General features: G+C 45.3%; 15 protein-coding genes across 15 annotated transcripts; 7 read left to right on the forward strand and 8 right to left on the reverse strand.

Annotated features, from left to right (window-relative positions):
* Positions 1-75: 75 nt before the first annotated feature.
* Positions 76-3126, reverse strand: VTP01DRAFT_7971 (uncharacterized protein; the record flags this gene model as incomplete). Its single annotated transcript, XM_069387041.1, has 6 exons — positions 76-1697; positions 1767-2510; positions 2581-2616; positions 2699-2776; positions 2846-2959; positions 3021-3126. 6 exons carry the CDS (start codon positions 3124-3126, stop codon positions 76-78), a joined length of 2700 nt encoding a protein of 899 aa, XP_069242436.1.
* A 168-nt stretch (positions 3127-3294) lies between these two features.
* VTP01DRAFT_7972 (uncharacterized protein) lies at positions 3295-4951 on the forward strand (the record flags this gene model as incomplete). Its single annotated transcript, XM_069387042.1, has 9 exons — positions 3295-3401; positions 3459-3521; positions 3586-3670; positions 3735-3869; positions 3927-4010; positions 4075-4154; positions 4222-4362; positions 4427-4811; positions 4874-4951. The coding sequence occupies 9 exons, from the start codon at positions 3295-3297 to the stop codon at positions 4949-4951; spliced, it is 1158 nt and encodes a 385-aa protein (XP_069242437.1).
* A 142-nt stretch (positions 4952-5093) lies between these two features.
* VTP01DRAFT_7973 (uncharacterized protein) lies at positions 5094-6985 on the reverse strand (the record flags this gene model as incomplete). The annotated part of the gene is made up of 9 exons (XM_069387043.1): positions 5094-5120; positions 5192-5417; positions 5482-5561; positions 5624-5659; positions 5731-6267; positions 6342-6441; positions 6510-6651; positions 6737-6805; positions 6883-6985. The coding sequence occupies 9 exons, from the start codon at positions 6983-6985 to the stop codon at positions 5094-5096; spliced, it is 1320 nt and encodes a 439-aa protein (XP_069242438.1).
* A 96-nt stretch (positions 6986-7081) lies between these two features.
* Positions 7082-8388, reverse strand: VTP01DRAFT_7974 (uncharacterized protein; the record flags this gene model as incomplete). Its single annotated transcript, XM_069387044.1, has 2 exons — positions 7082-8205; positions 8298-8388. 2 exons carry the CDS (start codon positions 8386-8388, stop codon positions 7082-7084), a joined length of 1215 nt encoding a protein of 404 aa, XP_069242439.1.
* A 425-nt stretch (positions 8389-8813) lies between these two features.
* On the forward strand, positions 8814-9107 carry VTP01DRAFT_7975 (uncharacterized protein; the record flags this gene model as incomplete). Its single annotated transcript, XM_069387045.1, has 1 exon — positions 8814-9107. The coding sequence occupies one exon, from the start codon at positions 8814-8816 to the stop codon at positions 9105-9107; it is 294 nt and encodes a 97-aa protein (XP_069242440.1).
* Positions 9108-9591: 484 nt separating this feature from the next.
* On the reverse strand, positions 9592-11110 carry VTP01DRAFT_7976 (uncharacterized protein; the record flags this gene model as incomplete). The annotated part of the gene is made up of 5 exons (XM_069387046.1): positions 9592-10016; positions 10076-10336; positions 10419-10500; positions 10586-10806; positions 10900-11110. The coding sequence occupies 5 exons, from the start codon at positions 11108-11110 to the stop codon at positions 9592-9594; spliced, it is 1200 nt and encodes a 399-aa protein (XP_069242441.1).
* Positions 11111-11651: 541 nt separating this feature from the next.
* On the reverse strand, positions 11652-13234 carry VTP01DRAFT_7977 (uncharacterized protein; the record flags this gene model as incomplete). Its single annotated transcript, XM_069387047.1, has 5 exons — positions 11652-11726; positions 11798-12077; positions 12142-12302; positions 12352-12428; positions 12487-13234. 5 exons carry the CDS (start codon positions 13232-13234, stop codon positions 11652-11654), a joined length of 1341 nt encoding a protein of 446 aa, XP_069242442.1.
* Positions 13235-13338: 104 nt separating this feature from the next.
* VTP01DRAFT_7978 (uncharacterized protein) lies at positions 13339-14249 on the reverse strand (the record flags this gene model as incomplete). Its single annotated transcript, XM_069387048.1, has 5 exons — positions 13339-13513; positions 13570-13655; positions 13738-14007; positions 14069-14185; positions 14247-14249. 5 exons carry the CDS (start codon positions 14247-14249, stop codon positions 13339-13341), a joined length of 651 nt encoding a protein of 216 aa, XP_069242443.1.
* A 355-nt stretch (positions 14250-14604) lies between these two features.
* On the reverse strand, positions 14605-17232 carry VTP01DRAFT_7979 (uncharacterized protein; the record flags this gene model as incomplete). Its single annotated transcript, XM_069387049.1, has 11 exons — positions 14605-14691; positions 14763-14794; positions 14848-14899; positions 14973-15765; positions 15820-16100; positions 16156-16226; positions 16281-16385; positions 16446-16536; positions 16594-16668; positions 16731-16967; positions 17023-17232. The coding sequence occupies 11 exons, from the start codon at positions 17230-17232 to the stop codon at positions 14605-14607; spliced, it is 2034 nt and encodes a 677-aa protein (XP_069242444.1).
* A 305-nt stretch (positions 17233-17537) lies between these two features.
* On the forward strand, positions 17538-19266 carry VTP01DRAFT_7980 (uncharacterized protein; the record flags this gene model as incomplete). The annotated part of the gene is made up of 11 exons (XM_069387051.1): positions 17538-17579; positions 17638-17669; positions 17765-17981; positions 18047-18227; positions 18287-18348; positions 18407-18515; positions 18578-18654; positions 18722-18817; positions 18884-19042; positions 19099-19182; positions 19240-19266. 11 exons carry the CDS (start codon positions 17538-17540, stop codon positions 19264-19266), a joined length of 1086 nt encoding a protein of 361 aa, XP_069242445.1.
* Positions 19267-19607: 341 nt separating this feature from the next.
* Positions 19608-22838, forward strand: VTP01DRAFT_7981 (uncharacterized protein; the record flags this gene model as incomplete). Its single annotated transcript, XM_069387052.1, has 14 exons — positions 19608-19709; positions 19762-19972; positions 20039-20325; positions 20380-20434; positions 20490-20574; positions 20649-20754; positions 20813-20935; positions 21000-21104; positions 21165-21300; positions 21362-21428; positions 21486-21634; positions 21699-21947; positions 22001-22317; positions 22386-22838. 14 exons carry the CDS (start codon positions 19608-19610, stop codon positions 22836-22838), a joined length of 2445 nt encoding a protein of 814 aa, XP_069242446.1.
* Positions 22839-22989: 151 nt separating this feature from the next.
* VTP01DRAFT_7982 (uncharacterized protein) lies at positions 22990-24389 on the forward strand (the record flags this gene model as incomplete). Its single annotated transcript, XM_069387053.1, has 8 exons — positions 22990-23026; positions 23087-23165; positions 23229-23287; positions 23342-23664; positions 23727-23846; positions 23906-24107; positions 24176-24288; positions 24354-24389. The coding sequence occupies 8 exons, from the start codon at positions 22990-22992 to the stop codon at positions 24387-24389; spliced, it is 969 nt and encodes a 322-aa protein (XP_069242447.1).
* A 319-nt stretch (positions 24390-24708) lies between these two features.
* On the forward strand, positions 24709-25026 carry VTP01DRAFT_7983 (uncharacterized protein; the record flags this gene model as incomplete). The annotated part of the gene is made up of 1 exon (XM_069387054.1): positions 24709-25026. One exon carries the CDS (start codon positions 24709-24711, stop codon positions 25024-25026), a length of 318 nt encoding a protein of 105 aa, XP_069242448.1.
* Positions 25027-25217: 191 nt separating this feature from the next.
* VTP01DRAFT_7984 (uncharacterized protein) lies at positions 25218-25814 on the forward strand (the record flags this gene model as incomplete). The annotated part of the gene is made up of 1 exon (XM_069387055.1): positions 25218-25814. One exon carries the CDS (start codon positions 25218-25220, stop codon positions 25812-25814), a length of 597 nt encoding a protein of 198 aa, XP_069242449.1.
* A 109-nt stretch (positions 25815-25923) lies between these two features.
* On the reverse strand, positions 25924-26629 carry VTP01DRAFT_7985 (uncharacterized protein; the record flags this gene model as incomplete). The annotated part of the gene is made up of 4 exons (XM_069387056.1): positions 25924-26118; positions 26185-26238; positions 26298-26501; positions 26561-26629. The coding sequence occupies 4 exons, from the start codon at positions 26627-26629 to the stop codon at positions 25924-25926; spliced, it is 522 nt and encodes a 173-aa protein (XP_069242450.1).
* Positions 26630-26727: the final 98 nt, after the last annotated feature.

Below are 26727 nucleotides of genomic sequence, written 5' to 3' on the forward strand. Positions count from 1 at the left end.
CGCTAAGCTATACAATTTTGCCTGCAAATATGAACTCCCGGCGCATTGCAGCAGGGTAACAAAGCAGAGCATTGATTAAAAGTGCTTGACTCTAAATTTCCATTCGCCAGTCTTGGCATCGTAGCTGATGAACTCGGTATCTCGCTTCTTCTTGAGCCTTTCTTCGTACGATTTTACGCGCGGGTGGTTCGGATCTTTGATGGCTTGGTTGGTGTCCTTATCTTCTGGGAAGCATCCATTTATCGTGATGATTGCGGGCTTGTTCATTTCAGAACCTTCGGGTGCCTTGCGTTCCTCCTTGGGGTAGACTACCACCGTGCGTCGTTCAATTACAATCAGTTCGCCCATAATTTCATGCAGGTTGACTTGAGACAAATCCACAGGTTCTTGGAATCGAACTTCACCGTAGCCCTTTCTGCCTACAACAAAGCCTTCAACGTGCTTTAATTCATCCTTGCTCATGGTTAACAAGGCATCCAATGTTGGAGAGGAGTAGTAGCCATTCTGGCTGCTGACGGATGAGAAGGCAGCAGAAGGTGCGCTGGTTTCTCCAATGCTAATAGCCTTTGTTGCTTCATCTACAGTTGGTTGCTGCTGTTGTTGTTGCTTGCCATCATCCTTGTTTGGAGTGACAAGTTCGAGTTTCGGGTCAAAGAGAATCTTGGATCGGTTTTCCTTCTTGTTTGCCAAAAATGTCACTTCCTTGCTGCTAATGTCCTTGTCAAAGACGAGTTTCTTGTTACTTGGTCGTAGCGTAAATGCGCCGGCACCGAGGACTGCATCATCGCTGATACCTTCCAAAGAACTCATCCGTTTAGATCCAGGCTTAGGAGATGGGCTGAAGGAGAATCCACGCAGTTTGATCTTGGATACTACGCGTGGTGAAATCGGATAGTGAGGAGCAAGAGGCTTCTTGTCGGCTCCTTCTATCGGCACAGCGCTTGGTTCGGTCTTGCCTCCAAGCGTGGTAGCTCCAGGCTTTGCGTCCTCGAACAGTGGGTTTTTGCCATACGGGTTCTGATCCACAGAGGCGACCAAAGGCTGCTGAGTCTGGCTGCTCGTACCAAACGATGTCAAACCACCAGTGGCTGGAATAGTGAAGGTGCTTCCTCCCTGTTGAGCGCCAAAGCCTCCGAAACCGGTGGTTCCGGTTTGCGTGTTGCCGAACAGATTGCCAGTAGTTCCAGTTCCTGCAGCAGGCTTAGCGCCAAATAGGCTGGTGCCACCAGTTCCACCAAATCCAGTTCCCGTCTGGCCAGTGCCGAATCCGAAGCCAGTACCAGTGGTTTGCTGGGTAGTATTGCCAAAGAGCGAGGTTCCTGTACCAGCAGGCTTATTGGCACCAAAGAGACTGCCCGGTTGCGATGTTTGAGTCTGGCCAAAGCCGGTGGTGCCAGTGCCGGTAGATCCAAATCCACCACCGAATCCGGTCGTTCCGGTCTGTTGTCCTCCAGTTGCACCAAAGGAGAACGAAGTTGTAGGCTTGCTCGTTGCTGTTGAACCAAATCCAGTACCAAAACCACCAGTAGTACCAGTTCCAAATCCTCCAGTAGTAGTGCCTGCTGGTTTTTGGCCAAATCCAAATCCAGTTTGTTGTTGTTGATTGGTTTGTCCAAATGCAGATGTGCCAGCGGATTGCTGTCCAAAGGCTGATGTAGCCGATGTACCGAAGCCTCCGGTGCTTGGTTGGGTTGATCCTAAACATAAAGAATTCCAGCTTATTGCGAAAGCACATTCCAGTAAAAAAATCCATCTCTAAATCTTACCAAAAAGCGGTTTAGCAGCAGTGCTAGCTGCAGAGCCGAAAGCACCAGTACCAGTGCTTCCAAAACCGCCGGTTCCTGTGGTCGATCCGAAACCGCCCCCAGTGGATCCAAAGCCGCCGGTGGTACCGGGGCCGAACGCTGAAGTGCCGGTAGATGGCTGCTGCTGTTGACCGAAAAGACTAGTTCCAGTGCCGGTTGATCCGAATGCGGAGGATGTTTGGGGTTGACCGAACGCAGATGTTCCTTGCTGTCCAAATGCTGAACCACCTGTTTGACCAAAAGGCGTGGTAGTTGCAGTGCTGCCAAATCCACCTGTTGTTGCCGTTCCAAATCCACCGGGAGCAGCAGCTGCTCCAGATGTTTTACGATTTTGAGCGTAGTCCTGCAAACGCAATTCTTCGAGCGAGTAGTTGCGGTATTGTGGCATAGCAGTAATAGTTTGGAAAAAGTTGTTTACACCGGAAGCGATGTCGCGATCTTGAGTAGGCGAGAAATCTGCAATAGCTGTTCCTTGGCCGGCTCCAGCTGCGGTAGGCTGACCGAACGTTGAAGTCGTTGCACCCATTCCGAACGCGCTCTGTTGCGGTTGACTTTGACCGAAGGCGCTCGTGCCAGTTGTAGATCCAAAAGCACTCGGTGTGCTAGTAGTTGCAGTTCCAAACGCACTCGGGCGGCTTTGGCCAAAGAGACCTCCACCGGTTTGAGTAGTTGTTGAACCAAATGCAGATGGTGCGCTAGTGGTAGCTGCAAGGAAGAAACAACGAATGTTCGTTAGTTCCAAAGGATGATCAATTGGTACCAGGGAGAAACTTACTTGAACCAAATCCGCCAAATCCAGTGGAAGGTTGAGCTGTCAACGACGCATTGTTAGTAATGCGTGCCTTAACAAAATGAACAAAACATCCAGAACGGAACAAAGCTGATGATCGTACCTGAGCCGAATGTAGAAGTTCCACCAAAAGCGGATGGTCGTGATTGTCCAAATGCTGAAGTTCCCGTTCCAAAACCTCCTAACCAATGATAATGTTTGTGAGTGCTGCTACTTACATTGTATTCAGTGTATACCCGTGATCCTTTACCTGTAGTACCGGTGCTGCCAAAAGCTGACGTTTGTGCAGGCTGACCGAAAGCGCTGGTTCCAGTGTTAGTTGTGCTTCCAAATGCTGTCGATGGTGTAGAAGTTGCACCGAATCCTGCGCAGCGTGTTACGATCTCACAATGTATTCATCGAGAGCAACGATTGATTCACCCTACCTCCGAACGCAGATTGCTGTTGTTGCGGCTGTTGGCCAAAGACTGAAGTCTGCTGTGGTTGCTGGCCGAAACCACCACCACTTCCAAATGCGCTTTTGCCAAACATTACAAGGCGGGATAAGCAAAGAGTGGTATCAGGGAAGAAGTGGGTTAAAAAACTCCACGCGTTTTTGCAGCAGCGAAGAAAAAAATAGGCGGCGCCCCCGCTGGCTGGAAATCCGCAGTGAAAGTGTCTCACCTCCTCGTCCACACACACACACACACTGACTCCACCATGCAACAGCAACACAACGTTGTACCAAACATTCCTGGAATTCCTGTGAAAGATGACACGTGGCTGAAGGAGAAGGTTGCAGATCTACTGAACATGAAGAAATACAGGTTGATCGGTATCCACTCTACTGATGAGTAACGCACGATCTGATCCTGGGATTTTAGATTTCCAGGAGCACAGCCAGTGAGTTTTGGTACAGCACAGCTGGAAGAGCTTAAACAGGAAGAGTACGTTTTGCTGCCTTGCTTTCATTTATAAACCTTGGATTTAATTCTGTGAATATGGTGATAGTTACTTTGTTGCCGAAAAATCGGACGGTGTGCGATGTTTGGCATATTTGGCCGTGGATGAGCAGAAACGTCCCAAAGTTTACTTGGTACCATTGTAAAAGACGACAATAATCCATGCTTGAGAATGCTGACAGGAAAAAAAATGCCCAGTTTGATCGTAAAAGTAACTTCCACGTTGTCGACAATTTCCGTTTCCCTATTCCAAATGACCCTACATTTCGCAAAACCCATGTGGATACAATCATTGATGGAGAGTTTGTATTGGACAAGGAGAAGGACGGATCGGTTAGTATGGACATAGCTTGATACCATGTCCCCAACTTTACTTAACATGGCCATCAGACTCGTCTGCGGTTTTTATTATTTGATTGCTTGAGAGTCGAACAGCGTCTGCTAATATCAAGAGACTTGATGAAACGACTTGGCGTGAGTTTTCCTGTAAAAAGATGCTTTAGGCTCAAGGACCTAACGGTCGTCAACCACCATGTAGTATCTTAAAACCGATATCATTCGACCACACAATGAAATGCTCCGCAAGAATCCTCACATGGTAAAACATCAACCTTTCAGGTACATTAGCTATGTTGTAGACAAGTGCAAAGGAGGATTTGTAGTTAATGTGCTTTTGTCTCGGTAGCGTTGAATTCAAAGAACAGCACTTTTCGTACAATCTTCCCACTGTATTTAACGACATTATACCGCATCTCAAGCATGGTAACGATGGCCTTATTTTCACGTCGGTGCAGGCACCTTACATTCTAGGTACATGTGATAAAATGTAAAGTTCAGGCAAAATATATATCGAGACTGGAGAAGACAAGAAAGCTTACGCAAAATTGTAGGATAAAATGGAAACCTGCAAACGAAAATTCAATCGACTTTAAAGTTCGGCTGCACTTTCCACCTAGCACGACTTTGCCGGGAGTGTATGACTACAAAGCTAAGCCGCGGATAGACTTGCTCGTCTGGCAAGGAGGAAGCGATTATACATATTTCAATGAACTGGGTATCACAGAGGAAGAGTGGCATGCTTTGGCTGGAAACAGCCCACGCAGCTTAGAAGGTCGTATTATAGAATGTAACTATGATCCAGAAGCTCAGGACCGCCTCAACTTGTCATCTCCTTGGCGTTTCATGCGCGTTCGTGACGACAAACCAGACGGCAACCATCACTCGACTGTCGACCGCGTACTGCGAAGTATCAGCGAGGCCGTCTCCCAGGAAGAGGTAACTCAAGCAACATGTGTACGATAATGTACATGGAACTAATGATACGTATATTGTGGCAGCTTATCGAGATAGCCCCACGGATACGTGAGACCTGGAAGGAGCGAGCAAAGCAAAAAGCTAAAGATCGAGAAGAATAGATTTATATACTCGTATATCAGACTTGTCCAGCCAGCATTTATCTTTTTAATTTTCTCCTGCTATGTCCCCATGCATTTTTCCAACAATCCACACAGCATTTTGAGGCAAACTGTTTTTTTATTACCACCATTTTGGAAAGGTTTAATAATCGTCACCCTTGGATACAATCTACACGAAGAGAAGAGAAAGAGCTCAGTTATCAAAGTATGATACTAGCAAATGCATGAATATCCGCTTACCTCCTTGCAAGTGGGTCTGAGTAAGATGGTGTGCTCCAGCTGTGCAGTGTAGCTACCCTTGACGTCGCAGAGAGGAGGATAGGCGGTGACGATACCAGAAGAGACCAAATTTTTGAGCGCAATGAGGTATTTCTCCTCGCCTACGCGGTCGAGGTATCGACGGCAGAAAGGAAGGGTGCCAAAATGTCTGTTGATATTGGCCAGCAATGATTTGGCCTTGGGCAGTCTACAAGTAAGTTAGATACACTTGCATTGGCTATTTCTTATATATTTAGGGATCCTTTTTTTACCTCAAAGGAACAAAACCAGCGTCAAAAGTCTTTGCATAGTGGGAGCATTCGCCCTCTTCAATGACAAAACCGCGGCCGGTCTGTGAAAAAAGAATGCAGTTAGTTACCAGCGATAATATTACTATCAAAGTATGTAACTTACAGAACAGAAAGTTTCAATAGCGACTTGTTCGCCTTCCTGTTGCGTAAAATAGTGGAAACTTTAGAATTCATGGATGGATATATTTGTTTCAATGCAACAATGCTTGCCTCAAGTTTAGTTTCATCGCCGGTGTCGCGAACAATGGGCACGGATTTGCCAGCGTGGATACGGTATGGCTCGATGGTATGTCCATTCAAGTTGCGAATAGGCTTAATGTCATATGTCTTTCCGTCCAACTCGATCTCGTACGAGTCGTAAACTTCATTGACGGCCGCACCAATGTCGCAAAGTCGTACGTCAATACCTGCTTCCTTGATACCAGCATAGGTAGCTTCCTTTGCAGCTTCGACAAGCTTATCGAATTTGGGGTTAAAATGCATAGTGAATGCAGAGTCGATAATGCGACCTTTAACGTGGACACCAAAATCTATCTTCATGACATCGTCGTAGGTCAAAACTGTCTTGTCGCCAGCGTTCGGGGTGTAGTGAGCCGCGCAGTGATTGAGAGAGCATCCGGTAGGGAAACCGATACCGGCTTCCATTCCGTTTTCTTCAACAAGTGCGCGAGTGCCGTTTTCAATCAGTTCACAAATTTCGATCATGCTCATGCCTGGTTTGATTGTTTTTTGTGCGTATTGACGGACCTATATATCCATCGTTTTAGCTTACTGGCAAGACGGTTTTTCGTGTATCGACAAAAAGGAAAAAAAAGGGTTACCTGCCGATGAACTTCTGCCGCTCGACGCACATCATTGTAGTCCTCTTCCTTCATTCTTTCAGCAGCGCGCTTCTCTTCGCTTGTAGTTCTCCAGGTATTGCTATCCACAACGGTCTCTGTCAGTGACCGGCGACATGATATAGATATCATGGCATTATTTTCGCTTACTCGTCCCGATAATCGTGGGTCTCTCCAACAGGATACACCTTATCGGGGAACAGCTTTGATACTGGCACAGTTGGAGGTTCCGTCTGAACTTTGGGAGTGGTGTCTTTCTTCTTCTTGTTTTTCTTCTTTTTCTTTTTCTTGGCTTTAGAAGAGATATCATTTCAGGATGCATTAGCTGCCGACAGCTCAGTGTAAAAGGGTACCTCCTTATTTTATTGCAAACTAACCTTCACCGTTTTGTGCACCAGCGTGCTGCTGTGTTTCGTCTTCCTCTACATCGCTCGTTTCCTCATTGTCTGACATTTAGATCGCAGGTTGGTTACTACGACATGTAGATCTCTCAAGAACATTGTTGACATTATGTAAAGCTCACCATTTTTATTAACATTGTCCTCTGTCTTTGGCTCGGCGGCAGCCTTGGCAGAGTCCAAATGAGTATCTTTTACGGCTTGCGCCAATTGTTCCTCGGTCGCCATTTTTAGTTTGCAAAAAGCAAGCGGCAGTCAGCAGGAAACCGAAAATGAAAAAGAAAATTTTTGAGAGTTCATCATGCGCGCGCGCGCGGGGGGAAATTAGACAAGAGAGTCATCATCATCGTTGGGAGACAAGGGGACAATGGGGGCTATGGGAGGATCCTTTGGAAGCGACGCATTTTTAGGGTCACTACTGTTAACTGGTTTGTCAGGAAACGAGTTGCAGTAATGCACTCGCAGGTGTCGACGCATGTTACTCTGTACGCTGAACCGTTTACCGCAGCCTGGATGTGGGCATAAATGCGGTTTCTCGCCGGTGTGTGAATGCATGTGCACACGAAGCGACGATGGCCGTGAAAACGCTTTTAAACAAACGTCGCAGCGGTATCTGTGGTTTTCATGTATTTGCCGTTGCTGCTGCTGCTGCTGCGGTGGATTTGTGGACGACGGTGATGATTGCTTGTGATCCAACTTTTTCTGCTGACCGGGATCAGCAGTAACATTCGATGAAGTTGCGCTAGTAACAGCTGCTACCGCAGAAGTTGACGGGGATCGACTATGCATCAATGACGGTGATGATTTTGGGCATGGCGAGTATTCTCGGGCAGAAGCGGTGCGCTTGTGTCGTTGTTGAGCAGAAGTAGTCTTTATGGTGGTGGGCATAGCAGCAGCAGCAGAAGCAGGGTGGGAAACTTTGCCGTTTTGAATCGCCGAGCCGATCATAGGAGCAGCGACATTTTTGGGCGCTGCACGGGCCTCGGGTTGTACGGATATAGACTGGTTTGGGTTTGATGTGTAATACGGCCAAGGTGTCGTAAGAAGATTTGATGCATGCCGTTGTATTCCGTTATGCATAGGATAGTAAGGTGGCAACCGGATGTCCTGCATCGATGATTGCATATGCTCATGATGAAGATAATTTGGAAATGTCATTGTATTTGGGGGATATCTCTGCTGCTGCTGCTGCCGTTGCTGGTGGGCGTGATCGTTAAAACTGATTATGGTCTCCAGCGATACCGGCGATGGGCTCTCGTCCGCAGCCGAGGACGATGTATTGTCATCGACATATATTTGCGCCGCTGGATTCGTTTCTTGCGCAAGCCCATCAGCTGACATCTGTAGCTCAGATACGGGATAACCCGGCGGCACCGTCGCGCTGGTAGTCGCTGCAAAGACCGTGGTGGTCATCGTACGGGTGCTAGAAGGACGCTGGTGCTCGGTGCCTGCAAGACGAAGAAAGATGAATGAGGATAGATTGTCAACAAGAGATAACCGCCTGGCGGTAGGCTGCATGAAGCCACCGTTATCTGCAAACCATCATGTGCAAGCTGCGTGTCTTCTTCTTTGGACCTGTCTACATCGAGCATCCTACTTATAGAGGGGAGATAGATACGGCCTGTATCCATGATGTAAACGTACTGGGAAAAAAGGGAAAAGCAAGAAAAGGAAAAGAGAAAGGGCGTGCCTCTCTCGTGCACGGGACAGTTTTAAGAAGAAAAAGTTTATCGGCGCGTGCAGAGATACACAAGAAGCATGTGCTGGACCAGAGATCAGGGTGGATAACCATCTGCTGTGTACTGTATGTGTGTAACGCACACACAGCATTCTGCGATGATCCACCCAGAGCCGAAGATCCATGCTGATCTCATTAATACATAGCAGAGTCTGAGGCGATCCTGTTGTTTCACATCGATGCCCAAAATTGCTCTTTCTGGTTCTTACATCACTGTGATGTTACTCATTGTTTCAGCAATTGATTTACAACGACCGTCTGTCTATCTCTTTTTGATCTTCTTTATTTTCTCTTCTTTCATACAATCTCTATCACACTATGGAGTCCAATAATTTGCAAGCCAATGTACGGTCCTCTTGGCCAACTTCTGAAAGTTCAACCGGTGCTGGCAGTTCTTCCGCCCGCAGTTCCACCGGCCGCCCGCAAGCTGATCAAAATGCATTCATGACGGTAGAAGGTGGCGCTTCTCGACGCGCTTCGTGGCAAGCACAGATGTCTCCTGCTGAACGTGCAAAGCAACTGGAGAAGGAAATGAAAGAAAAGGCAAAAACCAGCAAGATGCAGACCGGCAAGTTTGTCAAGGTCGGCGAAAAGACAATGGATGTCAGCTAAAAAGGTTGCTACTACTACAACAACAATGTTATCTTACTACTTTCCGGCTGTTTGTTTGTTTGTTTGTGCGCCCGCCAAAAAGCAATACCATGGCTTACAATTACTTTTCTTTCCCCTCCTCTCGGAGCATTTTCTCGTTTAGCTAGCTAGTTATAGGGTAATAACTTACTCATTAAAATATTCGCTTTGCAGCTTCTTTTCTTGCTTTCTTTTTCCTTTGTCTTGTTTATCGTGTGATTTTGATGAAACCATGCCTTGAATCATCGCGTACGCGAGAGAGGAATCTTTTGTGTGTATGCGTTTGTGTGTGTTTCTTCAGGTTTTTCGCATTTTTGTCACGTAGAAAATATATACAATGAGTAAACGTTCACAGGAAAGAAAAAGAAGGAGAGTGAGGAGATATAAGAGGGATGACACACTAGACAGGGATAGGCTGATACAAACTTATAAAGAGGGAAGGAGGAGAATATGCATGCACGTTAGATCACAGTAAGCTGGTGCGTTCGTTAACATCGCTGCTGCTGCTATCGCTTGAAGAACTGCTGGTAGCGTTGCTGTCACTGCGGTTGCAACCGGGCCGTCCATTGCGCAACCTGCTGCGATCTGGGAACATTCCAGGTGACCGGGGAAAAGTGGAATATGCTGGTGGAGAATATTGGGGATAACGTAGTCGGGTATTTGGTATCGGGATATGCGTATCAATCTGGATAAGTGGTTGCTCGTCGTCGTTGTCGTCGATGTTTGCAGCCGTTGGTTGATGGACAGGTGTGCTCGACTGCGAAGAGCATGCCATGCCGCGTTCGAGCAACAGTGAGCCAGCTTCGAGACCATAGGCCGGAGGAGGAGCCAAAGTTCCCTGCATCGGTGCCAGACCCCACTTTTTAACGTTTGCCTCCACAAAGACAAATCCTACAGGAGATTTCAGTTCTCACAGTCGAGGGCGAAGTTGCCTTTTTTCCCTTTCTTACCCATTTGACCAAGGTTGACATGAATTTGGCATGGTCCGTTGGCTCCAATGGTAGGGAATAAATTCCACCGAAGTCCGGAGCATGCATCCTCGAGTTTTCGGCCGTTCCGTGTAAAGAAGATGGTTCCTGTTCGATGACGATATCCGACTCCAATAACGTCGCCTTCCTCAAAGGACGGTCCGTACTCTTTTCCAAAGAAAGGATTGTTAAAGCGCTTTTCGCCAGTGTCGCTGAAATATGCAAGCGAGTGCCGATTCCATCCTAGAACGCACGGACTCTCCAGTTAATATCCTAACTGCTGCTGCTGCTGCAAGCAAATTACGTCGCATGATGATATTCTTACCAGGTAGTCTAAATTGGGGATAGGGTTTTGTCGCCACACCTATCGCCACCATTGTCGTCGGTGGTTTCTCAAACATTTTCGCCTGCATGAAAAAGAAAAGGTGTCTCGCAAATGAGTATACATATACCGATATATTCCACGGTCAACAATGAACCATCGAAACGTGCCTCCCAGTAGTATACTTCCTGGTTTCTTGGCAACGGAAGATTCGTCTGCACGCAGCATTCGCCGCTGAAGAATTGTATCTCTGTGCGCGCGGAAACGAATGCGTTGCACTCCAGATCTCCTTCAAACTCAAAGGCCGATACTCCTTTCTCTTGAATCGACACATATTGCGACAGTGTGATATCGGTAGGAATGCTATCAGGCGGGTGTCGTTGCTGGAAGACTGCGGAAAAAGAGAGTTGCATATACAGTGCGGTGCGTTTGATCAATTTCTAGTAGCACTCGATAGGTTGTCGGCTAGGTTTTTGTCATTTACCTTTTGCCTGCTCATAGCTGATTCGTGCGTCTTCCGAGAGTAGGGCTAAAAGTGCTGGTGTCTCTTCAATCTCGTTGGCTAGCTCAGGGTCTTCAATGCCGGAGAAGAATAACCGTTCTCCCGCTGCTTTGGTAAAGCATAGCAGGACGACAATGACGGCGAAAAATACAACAATGCCGACAATGAGAATCCAGGTATAGCTGCTGTCCATCTTGCAGGGAACGCGAGGATCCCAAGACAGTAAAAGGCAAGTGCTCTTTCTCTCTGCACAGCTGAGTGTTAACTGATGTGCAGTTTTGACCGGCTTGTCAGCCGTCATCCCAAGAAACATGCAAGCGACTTTTCCCGATAAGAGCCCACACTATCTTTTTGCTGGACGATGGAACGTACGAATTTCTTTGCATATGCTTTGCTCACTAACCGCCCGGAGTTTTACGCTGAATCAGTACAACGTATCATATATGCATCCATTTCTGCTCCAATCGTAGTGATCACACATTCACGATGTATATCTGGGACTTTCTTGGATATCTAGATGACATGGTCATAATTTCAAAGAAATCAACATTGAACGTTGTGTAGCGACAAAGTTGTAAAAATAAATTCATCTGAACGATCAAGAAAGATAAAAATATTCTGCAGATTGATGGCAAGAGGATTCGACGTGAGAATTGGAGTAGAATTGTACAATTAGATTTTGTCACAGAGATATACGATGAAATCTATAGCTGTCGTATCGGTGATGATCCACATCACAAATTAGACCACAACAGCTCTGTGTGTTCCACAGCCTCCTCTGGTCGATCCTTAAAGTACACAAAGTGGCCCTAGGATTACACAAAGTGATCTCAGTAACTCGGCAAAGTTGGTTTCGATTCTACAGTTATCTCTCTGTTACCTGTAACGCGGCTGTGCTGACAGGCCTGCCCTGCACACGCTCCACAAAGCTATCCTCGAGATGCTTCGCTTCTGTTCCATAGAATCTTCCAAACATGGCACGAATCTGAGCCTCGGTAGCGTTTCCGAAGAACTCCTTCATATCAACTCTTCCAGGTCTAATCAAAGCCGGATCCAATCTCTCCACATGGTTCGTAGTCAAGAAGATGATACGTTCCTCTGCAGATGCTACACCATCCAGTGCATTCAATAAACCACTAAAAGTAATCATTGACTGGTATCTATAAAGCATATGTCAGAATGCGAAGGAACGATGAATTAGGGTTATTCTATAGCTATTCTTACCCCTGGTTCTCCGTCTGCTTTCTATTTGCGAATGCAGCGTCAATATCCTCTAAAAGCATGATGCTTCGTTCTGGAACATTGCTCAGCAAATGATTTAATCGATCATCGGTCAATCCACGTTCTGACAGGTTCAAGACACAAATATTATATTCAAGTTCTCCCTATCATGATATCAGTATCAAGTTGTCTTCCACACATATGTTCACATACCGCCAATGCTTGGATAAAGCTAGTCTTTCCTGATCCCGGCGGTCCATAAAGCAGATATCCTCGTCTGTAAGGTATACCTGATATCGGATCAGATAATGCAACACAGGTCCTGCCAAAATTGGGGCCATTACTTACCTCTATCATTGTACCATTTTCCGTTGCCAATGAATGCCTTGACGTCTGCTACAATGCGTTCCTTGACACCATTGTCGAGAACAACAGAGTCAAGCGATCGACGTTTGCGAGGCATACCGAAAGGTCGCCACTCTGGTCCATACGAGGTGTAGATAACAGTCTTTCCTTCCTGCTTTTTAAGCGCCATTTCCTGTGCTTCTTGCAGCAATTGCGTGAAAACGTGACGGTCTCGAGACAATGTTGTCACTGTGATTGTCTCCCATGGACTGCCCGTTGATAAATCCATCATTTTTCCATCACGTTGACGCTCAACTTTCATCCATGCTCCACGCCAGCGGAAATAGTGAATACCAGGTCCAGGTACCAATCCAAACGTCGTTGTGATACTGCCGTTATCGTGCTGTTTGTACGATGTCTCAACTGCAAGGTGCTGGACGTTGCGTTTCGGTGCGTGCTGCGACATCCACTGCAGAAACCACAGATATGACTTGTCTTTTGAGGGTATCTCCAAGGTGACCAGTAAGCGTCGCCTCATATATGTTGCACCGGCGTTGAGGCCCTGTCGCAGAAGCGTCAGTCCCGCGCCTACACCGATCAAGCCGAAACCAGCAGAAAAGTAAGGGTTTGAGGTTATGCTGCTCAGTAACCCGGGACTAGCTTGCTCGAGATCCGCAGAACGCTCAACAAAGGAAGAGTCATTTATTGAAGAATCTTGGGATCGAGCTCCCGGTGGTGGTGGAAAGGGCATCTCAAACGACGAGAGAAGAAAAATAAGGACGGAAAAGGCAAGAAGGCAAGAAGGCAAGAAGAGTCCGACTTGGAATGCTAACTTTTACACCTTAGACTACATTTCTAACAGCACCCGCCGCCGTTGCGTTTATCTTCTTCTTCTTCCAAACGCACTCTCTCCTCTTCAGTGTCACCGGAATCTGCAGGTCCATGCTCTTCTTCGATCTTGAGAAGAGTTTCAACCAAATGCCTTGCAGCTTCATCAATGTTGGTATTGTTTTTCGCAGATGTCTCAAACCTACGGCAGTTACTGGTCAGAACAAGCAATGTAAAACTAGTCTTTTAGCAACGAACCATTTGATGAATCCATTTTCCTCGCAAAAACGGTCCATTTCTGATGAGTTCACATGCTGTCCGTGCCCTTCGTTGACTAGATCACTCTATGTCGACAAATCCGGTCAGCAGCCATGCCCGCGCAAATTTGCATACTATTTACAAGCAAAGTAAACGAAACGAACTTGCCTTGTTTGCTAGCAACACTACGGGGATGGGACCCCCACCCCAAGCTGCGGGTAATCTTACTTTGGTATCGATATCGTTTTTCCACTTTGCTACGCCTTCGAACATTTGCGGTCGCGTCATGTCGAACACGACAAATGCACCGAGCGCTTCTTTGTAGTATACGCGCGTCATATTTCCAAATCGTTCTTGTCCAGCAATATCCCATAATTGCAGTCGCACGATAATGTCAGGTGACCACTGAATGACCTTGAGTGCAAAGTCAACGCCAATCTGGAAAATGTCGTTAGCATTAGTATGCTTCTCTTGCGCATGAGCTTAACTGTGGACTCACAGTAGACTTGTAGTTGCTTGAAAAGATATTGTGTACATATCTTCGTATGATTGATGTCTTGCCCGTCCCTAGATCACCCACTACCAAGATCTTGTACAGGTATTCCTTTACTTCACTCTGCAAAGACTCGATTCGGTCAAAAGCAAAATTTGCATAAATATTCGTAAAATAAGTTTACCATTGATATATTTACAGGAAGACGATAAAGGTATGAAAGAAGGGGGTTAAGTGTGTTACGATATGCTTGAAAGGAAGAACAGAGCGGGTTTCGGATGATACGACTCCGCCCAGTTGATCCATGTTGCCGGACCCGTGAGTCCGACGCCGCTGAGCATGGCGCGACGCGGCGATTTTCATGAGCCATCATGCGAAACCTTTGTGTTTACAAGTTGCTAATAAATCTGCATTAATTGTTGATCTTATTTCTCCACTGGAGTACTATAGTGGTAATATTGTACAAGGAATTGATGTGTCAAGCTAGGTTTCCACGTAAAAAATATGCTAATTACAACCATTCGTAATGGGTCATCCACGGGTTATATTTGATGATCTTCAAGCGTAGCTCCTTCTCTATCGACAGTGTAGGCTAAACGGTTCCACGTTCTTTGCACCGTTTCGTTTGCCTACGTACAAAAATGGGTTAGATATTTATATATATCCGAAACACATTCATCCTTGACTGCATTCATCTAACCTTTTGTCTGTCCAAAATGCCTGCTTGGCCGCCTATAAACCAATGTCACGATTATTGTTTTTTGCCTTTTTTATAAAGTACATACCGATACGTCTATTTAGGAACTGAAGCTGTCTGACGATTTGATGTAATGTTTTCTAACATACAACAGCGCCACGATCAGTGGGATGAATATTTTAGCTGCATCCATTTATCCGTTGCATCACATACCGAATTCTCTGCCAATTCGTCTTCATCGCTTCCCACTGCAGCGTCAAGAAGAAATACTTGATTTGCCAGGTCAAAATAATCAATATCTCTTTTCTGGAATATGCTTTCACGGTCGCTAACAATTTCCAACAGTCGTAACAAAATTTTGCTCTGGTTCGCAGGATGGTCGCTCGATATACACATAAAAGAGGGCTCGCGTGACATGGGTGGATGCGTGGATGGTGGTGGTGTTTCAGAAGTTTGGGCCAAAGCGGCGGCACCGTTTCCAGTTTTCGGTTCGCTGTTGCTATCATTTTGTGAAAGGTTCTGCTCCGAGTTTACATCCGATATATCTGAAGACGCTGTGACGAACGATGACGAAGAACTTGGTGTGCTTTCAATATTCATGGTCCCGCTTCCTTGACCTCCTTTCTCCATATCCACATCATCAGCATCTTTCTCTTTGCTCGAGCTTTCCTCGTTAATATGTTCCAGATCTGTATTAATATCTTTCTTTTGCGCCAATTCCAGGGCAGTCATGGCGAGTAATCGTCGTAAATATAAACATCTGCTGTGTGTCGGTTTTGCTGCCTTTAGTAGCTGTATTTGTGTTTTGGTATCGTCGAGTTTTTTGCAGATATGCTCAGATATGGAGGAAACATCTTCTTGCCAATGGTCTTCATGCATCGCCAGGAGGCAGCTCTCGACTGCTTTTTGAATATCAAGGATAAGCGCGATGCCAATCCTGTCAACGCACATTTGTAAAAATATCTTGCACAAAAACCGGAGGTTTTCTCGATTGTATGCTTCAGGCCTATGAAATACCACATAAAGATCTCTTCCTCGTAAAATTGATGAATATACGTACCAAGTCCTGAGCGAAAACTCAAAAAGTTTCAAAATTAGAGCAAACTGACTGAGGGGTATCCTGCTCTGTTCCTCCAGTTCTTGTGACCATTCTTCAGACATTGACGTTTTTACTCCAAGCTCGCCGTTTGTATCCCATGTCATTTCAGATACAACTGCTCCGTACGAAATGAGTACATGGGTAAATGTGTCTACTTCGATGTGCCTGTTTTGGTATGGCCGGATATTCGAGTCATCTGCAGCAATGGCGTCTTCGCGAACAAATGGCGCCTTTTGAGCACCCTAGGAATTCATACGTTAGCACAATATAGAAATATTCAGTAATTACAATACACACCAGATTCGTCCACAGAAAGCATATAGTTTCATAAGCATTCTTTGCTACTACGAGATCCTTTTCGAAGGCCACTGAGCTTGACATGTGAATACGAATCCTTACATATCAAATCATCAATGACTCACCTAACTCAAACAACCATTGATACATGTAATGCGGGCATTCCCAGCCGCGTCGAAACCAATGCTGCAATGATCCACTCGCTAACAAGAATTTTCGTCCTTCAGAAGCTACATTATTTAACGAGTGAGTATACATATTGGCAGATCTTCATGATGACGACATCACACTTTGAGATAAACGGTAAATAAATTCTTCTTTTTCCCGTGTGAGATTATCCTGTGGTAGACCATTATCCTCCAGCAATATCGGATCAGGGAGCTAAGAGCAATGTATCGTCAGCAATCCAGGTTGTAGGCTAAGGCTTACTTGTCTTACCTTGCATCTTTTCTTGAAAAATGTATAATTTTCTTTGTTTCCGCTTTCATCCAAAGCCGTTGACGTCGTCAAGAGCTACGCAGCGGTGTATCAGAATCTTGTAACCCATCAAACGTGCGAAGTTGCGTCGTTCTGACCTGTTTTAATTTTTCGCCTCTATCATCTTGCATAAAACTCGTCTTTATATCATCAAGTTGACTTAAATCCACTTCGCCGTTATCAGATTCCTCGCTGCTGAGCACATCCGCACCGTCGAGGGATGTCCTTGACGATTTCTTAGCCTTTGCCAGCTCCTTTTCCACGTCATGCTTGAGAAACTTTTCTAGTTCTTCCTCGTCGTTGTAAATTGGATCCGAGCTTAGGCTTTCCAAAAGCTTGCGCGTGTTTTTAACAGGAATGTATTTACGCAGAAACAGTAACGATAAATACCTCATTTATCTTATCTTTTACTGCTTCCCGTTTTATTCTCTTTTTGCGTTGAGCAACGAGATCTGCGATCTTCATAGGTACGACAGGATCGCTAGTTTTTGCTTTTCTCTTGACACCAAGTAAACCGTCGTCGTCATCGTTTGAATTGTATACTGGGCGATTGCCTCGTTCACTCAAACGCGCACTGCGGCGTTGTCCACCTTCAGACATTGTGGATTACTCCTGCTTGACGTGCGGTAAAGCAAAAGGACACATGTTGAATCTCAAAAAATGAGCTGCTTTGACGGTCCGCCCACAAGCGTCGTAGTACGTTCACTCAGATCATAGTCAAGTCATTGACAGGATATTACGATATGCTCAAATTGTATGCGTAACATACCCCATGGATAAAGCGGGACCAAATGTCATGGGCCTTTTTTTCTGCGTGTGGTTGGCTTCCGAATCGCATTTCTGGCTGGCCCTTTTCTTTTCTCTTTCTCAGCTTTCCCTTTCCACTGCGTATTTTGCCATCCGTTATGTCCTATTCCTTCAGCAGGGATCGCACGGCCGAGCTTAGGGTCAGTTCCTGTGTAAGGACTTGTATTTGCAGACCATAGTCGACTTAAACATTGTTAGGACGATCGGTATAATACGCGCGACCGCGGAGGGTATGACCATGAAAGGTGGGGGAAAGGCACAGTGATATAATCGCTAGCTATGCAGCTTGACCAACAGAGACCATTTGTTTCTTCTCTACAAACAGCGACGGCTTTGGGCCACAAAGAACCCCTACTGGGTATCGGTCTCAGCGAAGTTATACACGAGCGCCTCCGTCACAGCAAACCAATCCAGCCTTCGCAGGCGGGGCTGGATACAATGACGCATACGATGAAGAAGAGTCTTATGAAATGGAGTCCCTTCCACAACAACAGCGTCGATCCTCCGCGGAGCTGCAAACAATGGAAGGATTCTTTCGTGAAGTTAGTCAATCAGGAACCTGCAACAGCGGGTAAAAGAAAGGAAGTATTAATGCTTAACCTTGTAGGTCGATGGTTTGAAAGCAGAGCTGGAAACCGTCAGCGACAACATTGAAAGGATAGAGAGGATGCACACCCAAGCACTCGTGTGCTTCAATGAAGAACAGTCAAGGCAGATATCTCGGGACTTGAGCCGCCTGAAAAGCGAGACACAGAAACGAAACTATGACATACGGAATAGATTAAAGGGTGAATTACAAGGGAGCACGGTAAAACAACTTGTCAGCAATCTCACCATGTTTTCTTAGCTATGCAAGCATCCAACGCAAAAGTCAAAGAGCAGGGCGATCTAAACGTTCGGCAATCACAGGTTACAGATCATTGTACCTGCATTCCGCTGCAATTTTTATATTAACATTGTTGTTTAGACGGAAGCGCTCAGGAGGCGATTTTTGGAGACATTGCAGCGTTATCAGGACATGGAGCGTCTGTACGAAAAGAAGTATCGACAGAGGGTGGAGCGTCAAATTAGGATAGGTAATTTTCCAGTTACTTCCTTGTGGCCCATCTTTTGTTTATTTTAATCGTTTGGAGTCTAGTGAAACCCGATGCAACTCAAGAGGAAATGGACCGCTTTATCGACTCTGATGACACATCTCAAGTCTTTGCACAGTCGGTTAGTGTCGTCTATAGAGGGAATGTGAGACTCAACCGTGATCTCGTAACCTGATCTATATCTACAGCTTATGCAAGCCAGCAGGACAGGTCAGGGACGAGCAGTGTTGTCAGAAGTGCAGACACGCCATCATGATATCAAGCATATTGAAAAAACGATTGTGGCAAGTTTTGAGCATTCTTTTATCTGGCTCCAATCGAATGTGCCATCTAAAGTAGCCGGTTTCTAGGAATTGCATCAGCTCTTTATGGATATGCAGATGCTAGTGGAGCAGCAGGGAGAAACCGTGAAGCAGGTAGAAGATCATATGCAGACTGCAGTGGGTCATCTGGAGCAAGGGAACACTATGATCGCCAAAGCAATCAGAAGTGCAAGAGCTACTAGACATGTACGTTTCTTTTTAAAAGTATCTTTGCAGACAATGATGCTTACCTACCCGCGTAGAAAAAATGGTGCTGTCTAGTACTTGTTATTATTATATGTGTAGTAATCGCAATTCTTGTATGGTGGTTTGGATTCAATCATCCGGTACGTAGAAGACGCGCTAACGCGAGAAGGCCGAGTCTAACTACATCACTGGACTAGGGTGTTGGAGATGGGAACAACCGCTAACCTCAATTGATTATATTGAATATGCTATGTAAACTTGACCTTTGGAATTACCTGTCGTTTACTCTACTTTCTTTTATTTAATTTATTTTATTCGCTTCATGCGAGGGAAGAATCTACGCTACTTGCTTTTCCACGCTTCACTCAAACAAAGCAGCTGATAAAGTTGCTGCCAACAATGAAGCCAAATATGTATCTTAGTGTGCTCTGGCCGACGTCAAAAAACGCAAGATTTTTGCGCAAATAATACATGAGCCGAAATCAGGCAGGTCGTCATGCGAATCAACGCGTGTTCCAGATCTTCCCGTTTTTGAACGCCTTTTTCTCCCTTCTAGTCCTTTAAAATGGACTCGCCGCATTCGAATCCGAGCCCTTCTGAGGGCAACACGCCTCGCACGGAGCAAACCCCTTTCTTTGAATACCACCACCAAATGAAGTACCAGAACGTAAGGTACTTTGTTCGTGATCTGCTGTTGTCGACGCTAATCGCTAGCGTAGCATGACAGCAGATACTACGGCCAAACTATTCCAGCCCACCTAGGTGAAAACGAAGGACCAAGCGCCAACAGCTCGGACAACGAAGACTTTGACAGGAATCCCACGGCGCAATTGGTTGCTCCTGTAGTTCACGATCCAAACAAGCCGAGACACGAACCTGTGCCTGCCAGTTCCTCCAAAGTCGACCCACACGCCAAATCTGAAATGCAAGGTACCAATTGCAATTATCCGGCCCATTGCAGAATTTGCTGATTATGATGTAATATTGGAATTATAGATGATGCTCTTACAGCTGAGCTGCGAGAACTGTACAAGAGTTTACATACGTGCCTTGATCTACGAGAGAGATACATGTTTCGGTCACGCCAACGTCTCCAGGACGATCCACGCAATTCTGATGAATGGAAAATATATCCACCTCCACCGCCTCCATCGTGGCCGCTGCCTCCTCCGGATGAGTTGGCGCGTCGAAAGCAGCGTGAGAAAGAACGAGAAGCTGATCCCATCGCAGCAGTCGGCAGCGATTTCCATTGGGACGATTGCGAAATACCTGGTGCTCACGAGGTGCGTCCATCCCATAAATTGACATCTATAATATCTAACAAAGTTCTGCGGTAGTACACTTTTGGCATGGGCTCTGAAGGTTTTTATGAAGTTTACAAGGATGAAAATGGTATATTTTGCTTTAAAGGTATATCCTGATAAGTTACTAAGCTATTTTTGATAAGATAAAAATGCCGCGAAGCCTTTGTACAACGTGCCCAGTCGTAAAGAGTTCTACAAGGATATGGATTATGTTCTCAATGTCATAAGGTATGGTAGGCGAGGACACTAGCTAACTATTTAGACTATGTTTGAGTAACAAGGAGCTCCTCCCTTTTGCATAGTGACGGACCTACAAAGAGTTTTGCATTTAGAAGACTACGCTATTTGGATAGCAAATGGCAGATGTACATTTTGTTGAACGAGTTTCAGGAACTAGCTGACTCCAAGGTAAATATTAGAAAGTTAAAATATGCTCGCAATGATGAAATATTAATCGCAACTATAGACGGTGCCGCATCGTGATTTCTATAACGTGAGAAAAGTTGATACCCACGTTCATCACTCGAGCTGCATGAATCAGAAGCATTTGCTTCGATTCATAAAGTCAAAGATGAAGAAGTCTCCGGATGTAAGTTGTATCATCTGCAGTACTCCTATTGGGACTGTATGTCTTCTAAACATTTATAACTTAGGATGTGGTCATTTACCGTGATGGTCAGCACCTGACTTTGGCCGGTGTATTCAAAAGTTTGAATTTGACTGCCTATGATCTCAGTATAGATACTTTGGATATGCATGTGAGTGAACAACGCCAACGATCATAGAAGATGAAACTTGCTGAACGAATCTTATTACAGGCCCATAAGGATTCTTTCCACCGTTTTGACAAGTTCAACTTGAAATATAATCCAATTGGCGAGAGTAGATTGCGAGAAATATTTATGAAGACGGACAACTACATCCAAGGACGGTATCTGGCAGAAATCACTAAAGGTATAGTTTGAAATGACATGCGCCCTCTACGATGGACAAATCATATTAAAACGCTGTACAGAGGTCGTGTCCGATTTAGAGTCTTCCAAATACCAAATGGTCGAGTATCGCGTATCCATTTATGGCAGGTGAGCTGAAGCAGGTTGCTTTTATCTTCAGAACCATGTCTAAACATGTATGTAAAGATCCAAAGCCGAGTGGGATAAGCTTGCCAAATGGGTGGTGAACAACAAACTGTTTTCCCCCAATGTGCGCTGGTTGATCCAGATACCTCGTCTGTACAATGTTTACAAGGCGTCTAATTCCGTGCAAAGTTTCCACGATATAGTTAAAAGTAAGTATGAGGTCAAGAGATTGCCAAAATCGAAAAATTTATATGTCCTTCTTCTTCATCCTAGATATCTATGAGCCCTTGTTTGAGGTCACGCAGAATCCTCAATCACACCCAGAGTTGCATGTGTTCCTTCAAAGAGTAGTTGGATTCGATTCGGTCGATGATGAATCCAAGCCGGAGCGTCGTATGTTCCGAAAGTTCCCTGTGCCTTCACAGTGGGATGGAATTTCCAACCCTCCTTACAGTTATTATTTGTATTACATGTATACAAACATGGCAACTTTGAATAACTGGCGTATGGAGCGAGGCTTCAGTAAGTGCCATAATTATATTGAAAAGTATCGAGACTCTAATGTGAGCTATTAGATACGTTTGTGCTTCGTCCACACTGTGGCGAGGCAGGCGATACGGACCATTTGACGGCGGCATTTTTGACGTCATTTGGTATTAGCCACGGTATCACCTTGCGAAAGGTGCCAGCTCTTCAGTATCTGTATTATCTTGCACAGATACCTATTGCCATGTCTCCGCTGTCCAACAATGCATTGTTTTTGAACTACGAGCGTAATCCACTGCCTCAGTTCTTCCAGCGTGGTTTAAATATTTCGCTATCCACCGATGACCCGCTCCAATTCCACTTTACCAAAGAACCTTTGATCGAAGAATACAGCGTTGCTGCTCAGGTAGGAAGCGAAATTTCACATTGGGAATCCTATCTAGCAAACTTATGGACAACATTTCTATGATACAGATCTGGAAATTGTCGCCTACAGACATGTGTGAGCTAGCCAGAAACTCTGTCATTCAAAGTGGTTGGGAAAGTCGCATCAAGAAGCACTGGATCGGCAAAGACTGGTACAAGCCTGGTGTGGCAGGCAACGATATGCAAAAGACCAACGTGCCAAACATTCGTGTACATTTCCGTCACGAGACATTGATGGAAGAACTCTCAGCTTTGAGACGTTATTCACCTTCTGGAGAATGCACTCAGCACCCTCACGATGTTAGCAAGCACGAACTAGTTGGAGCAGCTGGATTGACACAAGGTCCACAACTCCAACAGAACATTTTGCAGTCTAGAGCAGAGAATGATACAAAAGACAAGGAAGGAGAAAAGGAATGGTTATCGCCTCACGTTGCGCCTTTTCCTGGCGTGGGTGTCGTAGCAGAACGTGCTAAGCAACGTACAAGCCAGAGCGAATAAGTGATTTAACCTAGAATATATGTTGTTCAATTTTGCAATCTAAAAATAAATGGAGAGGTTGGATTACCTCAAAAAATGGAGTTCAGGTCGCATTTCATGAGCCGCGCTTGAAAAGTTCAAAGTATCGGGTGTTTCTTTGATCGCGACTGAAATGAATCAAGCATCGAGAGGATCGCGCGTCGTTTTTGGTAAATCCAATCCAGGTCTAGACATTTGGGTTCTTTACAGAAGCTTACAGAGGATCATAGTGGGAAACATTCCTTTTGAATTGACAGAGGAGCAGCTTATTGATATTTTCAAGGAAGTCGGTCCAGTACAGTCATTCAGGTAGTCCAGCGAATCCAAGTTTTTTCAACCCATTGCTCTGTTGTCTAAACAATTTACTGAAAGATTGCTCTTCGATCGTGAGACCGGTCGACCCAAGGGATACGGCTTTTGCGAATATTACGGTATGCACGATAAGAAACAACACGACATGATAATTGACGGATCATGTGTAATAGATGCCGAGACTGCAGCGAGTGCTGTGCGAAACTTGAACGAATATGACATTGGTGGAAGACAGTTGCGAGTAGATTACGCGGCCATGGATCCGCATCCTGATAACCAAAGGCACCAAAGACAACATCAGCATCCACCACCACGAAGCCAGCCGCCACCACCTGCTATGCCCCCGCCCCAAGCAATGCCTCCACCGCATCAACAGCACGTACCTCCCATGAACGCTCCAAAACCGCCCGGACCAGCAACTTCAGTAGATGAAATCTCTAGAGTACTAGCATCTATGAACTCAGAACAGCTATTTGTCCTCATGTCCCAGATGAAGGTAAACCATTTTAAGATCGTCGTGCAAGACGTTGGAAAAAAAAAACTAACGTTCTGTGGTAGCAAATGTCCTTTGAAAGACCTGCTTTCACACGCGATTTCCTCACTTCAAACCCTCAAGTAGCATATGCATTGTTTCAGGCGATGGTCATGATGAATATCGTGGATCCCAACATCATTACAGTACGTTTTTGATTTTTTAACATATTGTTATGGTTTTTTTGGCTAAGATATTGCTGCAGAGAATTATTAGCAATCCAGTAGGAGGATCACCTGCTGCAGCGGGATCGCCTATGGCGGCAAACACGCCTACACCACCGCAGCCTGCAGCAGCAGCAGCAGCAGCAGCTCCATCGTCTATGCAACCGCCGCCGCAAGCAGTCAATTCACCCGTACCTCCACAACCTGCAGCCGCTAATATGCCGATGGCAACTGGCAGTCCAGGTACTTTAATCCCGACTGTGCTTTTATCTGACAATGGAGGACGACGCTAATATGTTCTTATCTATCAGTGCCTCCTAATGTCCAGGAACAACAAAAAGCCTTGTTAATGCAAGTTATGCATTTGACGGAAGAACAAATCAATGCATTGCCAGCCGAACACAGAGATCAAATTCGACAACTGGTAAAGTATCCCAGTACTTATCCAGATACCGGATATTCGTAAGGTTAACATTTTGTTGTTTACAGAAAGCGCAACTCATGTCGCAACCTCAACCACGATAAGTTTGTTCGGAAAAAGCTAAATTTCCTTTATTGTTTGTATTGTACTCCAACAATGATAATTAAAAATGCCTTGGAGCGACCGTCACTTGCCATCATCAATTGGTTGATTTTCAAAGGTATCAAGCAAACATCAGTGATCGAAATAAACTCGTCCAAGGAAAAGCAGAAAATATGTTTGCATTATCATTTTCTACCTATTTCTTTTCTTTACATTGTTTTCAAAGGTAAAGAGATGTTTTACAGCACTCATCTTGAAAAATTTTACGCAAGTCAATCACGAAGCAAGAAAAAAGAGCAGCCAACGTCGAACCTTAACATTATGATTGTCGGCAAGTGCGGGGCTGGCAAGACGACCTTTGTCAGATCGCTCTGCAGACGTCTGGAAGGAGTGATTTTGCAAGGTACTCTCAAAGTTTCAAAACCTTGGATGCTGGATAACGCACGTCCTACGGATGAGGTTTACCATGTTTCCATGCACCTTGAAAACAAGCTCGCCGGTGGTGGGTGCATAGCGCTGACCATTATTGATACGCCTGGGTTTGTGCAAGACCCCACGATAATGGATCACCAAGTGCAATATTTTTCTAAATACATTGATCATCAGTTTGCAAAGACCCTGAACGAGGCAAGTGCTTGAGACTACTGAAACTTGGAATATGCTGTATTGATATATGCATATTTTCAATTTTCCAATTTCTGTCGTTCTTTCTCACTTCCTATCTGCCCTTGGCTGGTTGACAGGAAACCAAAATAAGACGCGATAGAACCAAGGCAATTCTGGATAGTCACGTTCATGCATGCTTGTATTTTCTGGATTCCAGCCGGTGGATGGCAAGCACCAGCGATGCATCAGACCTCGTGATCGATGAAGATGACTGCCGTATATTGAAAATACTCTGTTCGCGCACGAACGTGATCCCGGTTATCGGCAAGGCTCACACATCGATACCGACTCGAGAGTTTAAAGAAAAATGCAGAACGGAAATCTTTAACCAGTTACAGATCCCAGTCTATGGATATCTTGACATTGATCAGGATGACACAGTTGTCGACGATGCTACTGCTGGAGAATCAGCAACAGAGCATTCTCTTATACGCTCAGATACATTGGATTCCATAGTCGAAACGCTGCAAGAGTACGTGGAAGAGCAAGAAGACGAGCAAGACGATGCGTTCAAGATGCTCGAATACCTCGCAAACATGCCGTACGTTTTTGGATTGCAAAGCAAAGTGGAAAATGAAGAGGAGGATTTAGCCAAATTTGTGGATATGCTTATCACAGACCATCGAGGTCTCCTTCGCATCGATACTTATGAACAATTTTACGAGCAGTATCGTACGGAGCAACTGTTGAATAGCATTGCAGATAAGCTTGCAGACGAACCACCGGGCATCAACGCAAGAATATTCAATCAAACCGTGTAAAAGGAAAATAGACTACAAAATGCGACGAAATAAACCAGGTCGACATAGCATGTGTATGTAAAACTTCGTGTATATATACAGGCATTTTTTCTTTCACTTTTTTACAAATCTAATGTCGGAATCCTGCTCGCAACGTCTCGCTTGCTCTCAAGCCTAGGCTGCTAGTCGCGCCCAAACCGGATTTCTTTTTCGCTCTATTCATTTCATTGATCGCACTGACGATCTCGTTCATATTTGTTTCCAGCACCATTCCTCCTTGCACGATTTCCGAGAGTATATTGTGGACCTCTTCAAAGTGGAAAATCTATGATAGGGATCAAGATATCAGCCGATGCTAATCCTAACTGTAAATCAAATTCGAAAAACTTACAAGATCCAACTCGCAGACATTCTCGAAACAGCGATCTAAACTCTCGACAAAGACCTGCAGCATCAATGTCAGCCGATTTATCTTCATGTGCGTACTTTAACCGTCGATTCTACCTGGATAAGATCAAGGATGCCAAGTTCGCTTTCGCTCTCGTCGACAACAAACACAAAATACAACGTTGCATAGTGTCTATAAATGACACGGGTATCTTTGCCTCCTAAGAGTTTACTTCCTTCCAAAAAGTTGCAAACGGTATCTGGTCGTTTTGAAACAAGCGAGTAGATTTCCTGCACTAGCGCCTGCTGCGTCGCAATGTCCTTTAAACAGCAGAGTCAGTTGGAAGTACAACGTCGCGGCGGGCGTATATATAGCTTACAATCTGCTGGTAAAACTTGATTAACCGTGGTTTGCCATGGTTATTGAAAATGAGGACAGACTTGATCATTGGTAGATATAGTAGGTGAAACAGGAGGTGGTGCTATGGGTGTATGCGCGCCTTTGGGCGAAAAGACAGCGGAGAGAGACGATGCCTCAAAGTCCGTT

The sequence above is a fragment of the Rhizomucor pusillus genome (genome assembly GCF_041956525.1).
Source record: "Rhizomucor pusillus strain CBS 183.67 unplaced genomic scaffold VTP01scaffold_4, whole genome shotgun sequence".
NCBI lineage: Eukaryota > Fungi > Mucoromycota > Mucoromycetes > Mucorales > Lichtheimiaceae > Rhizomucor > Rhizomucor pusillus.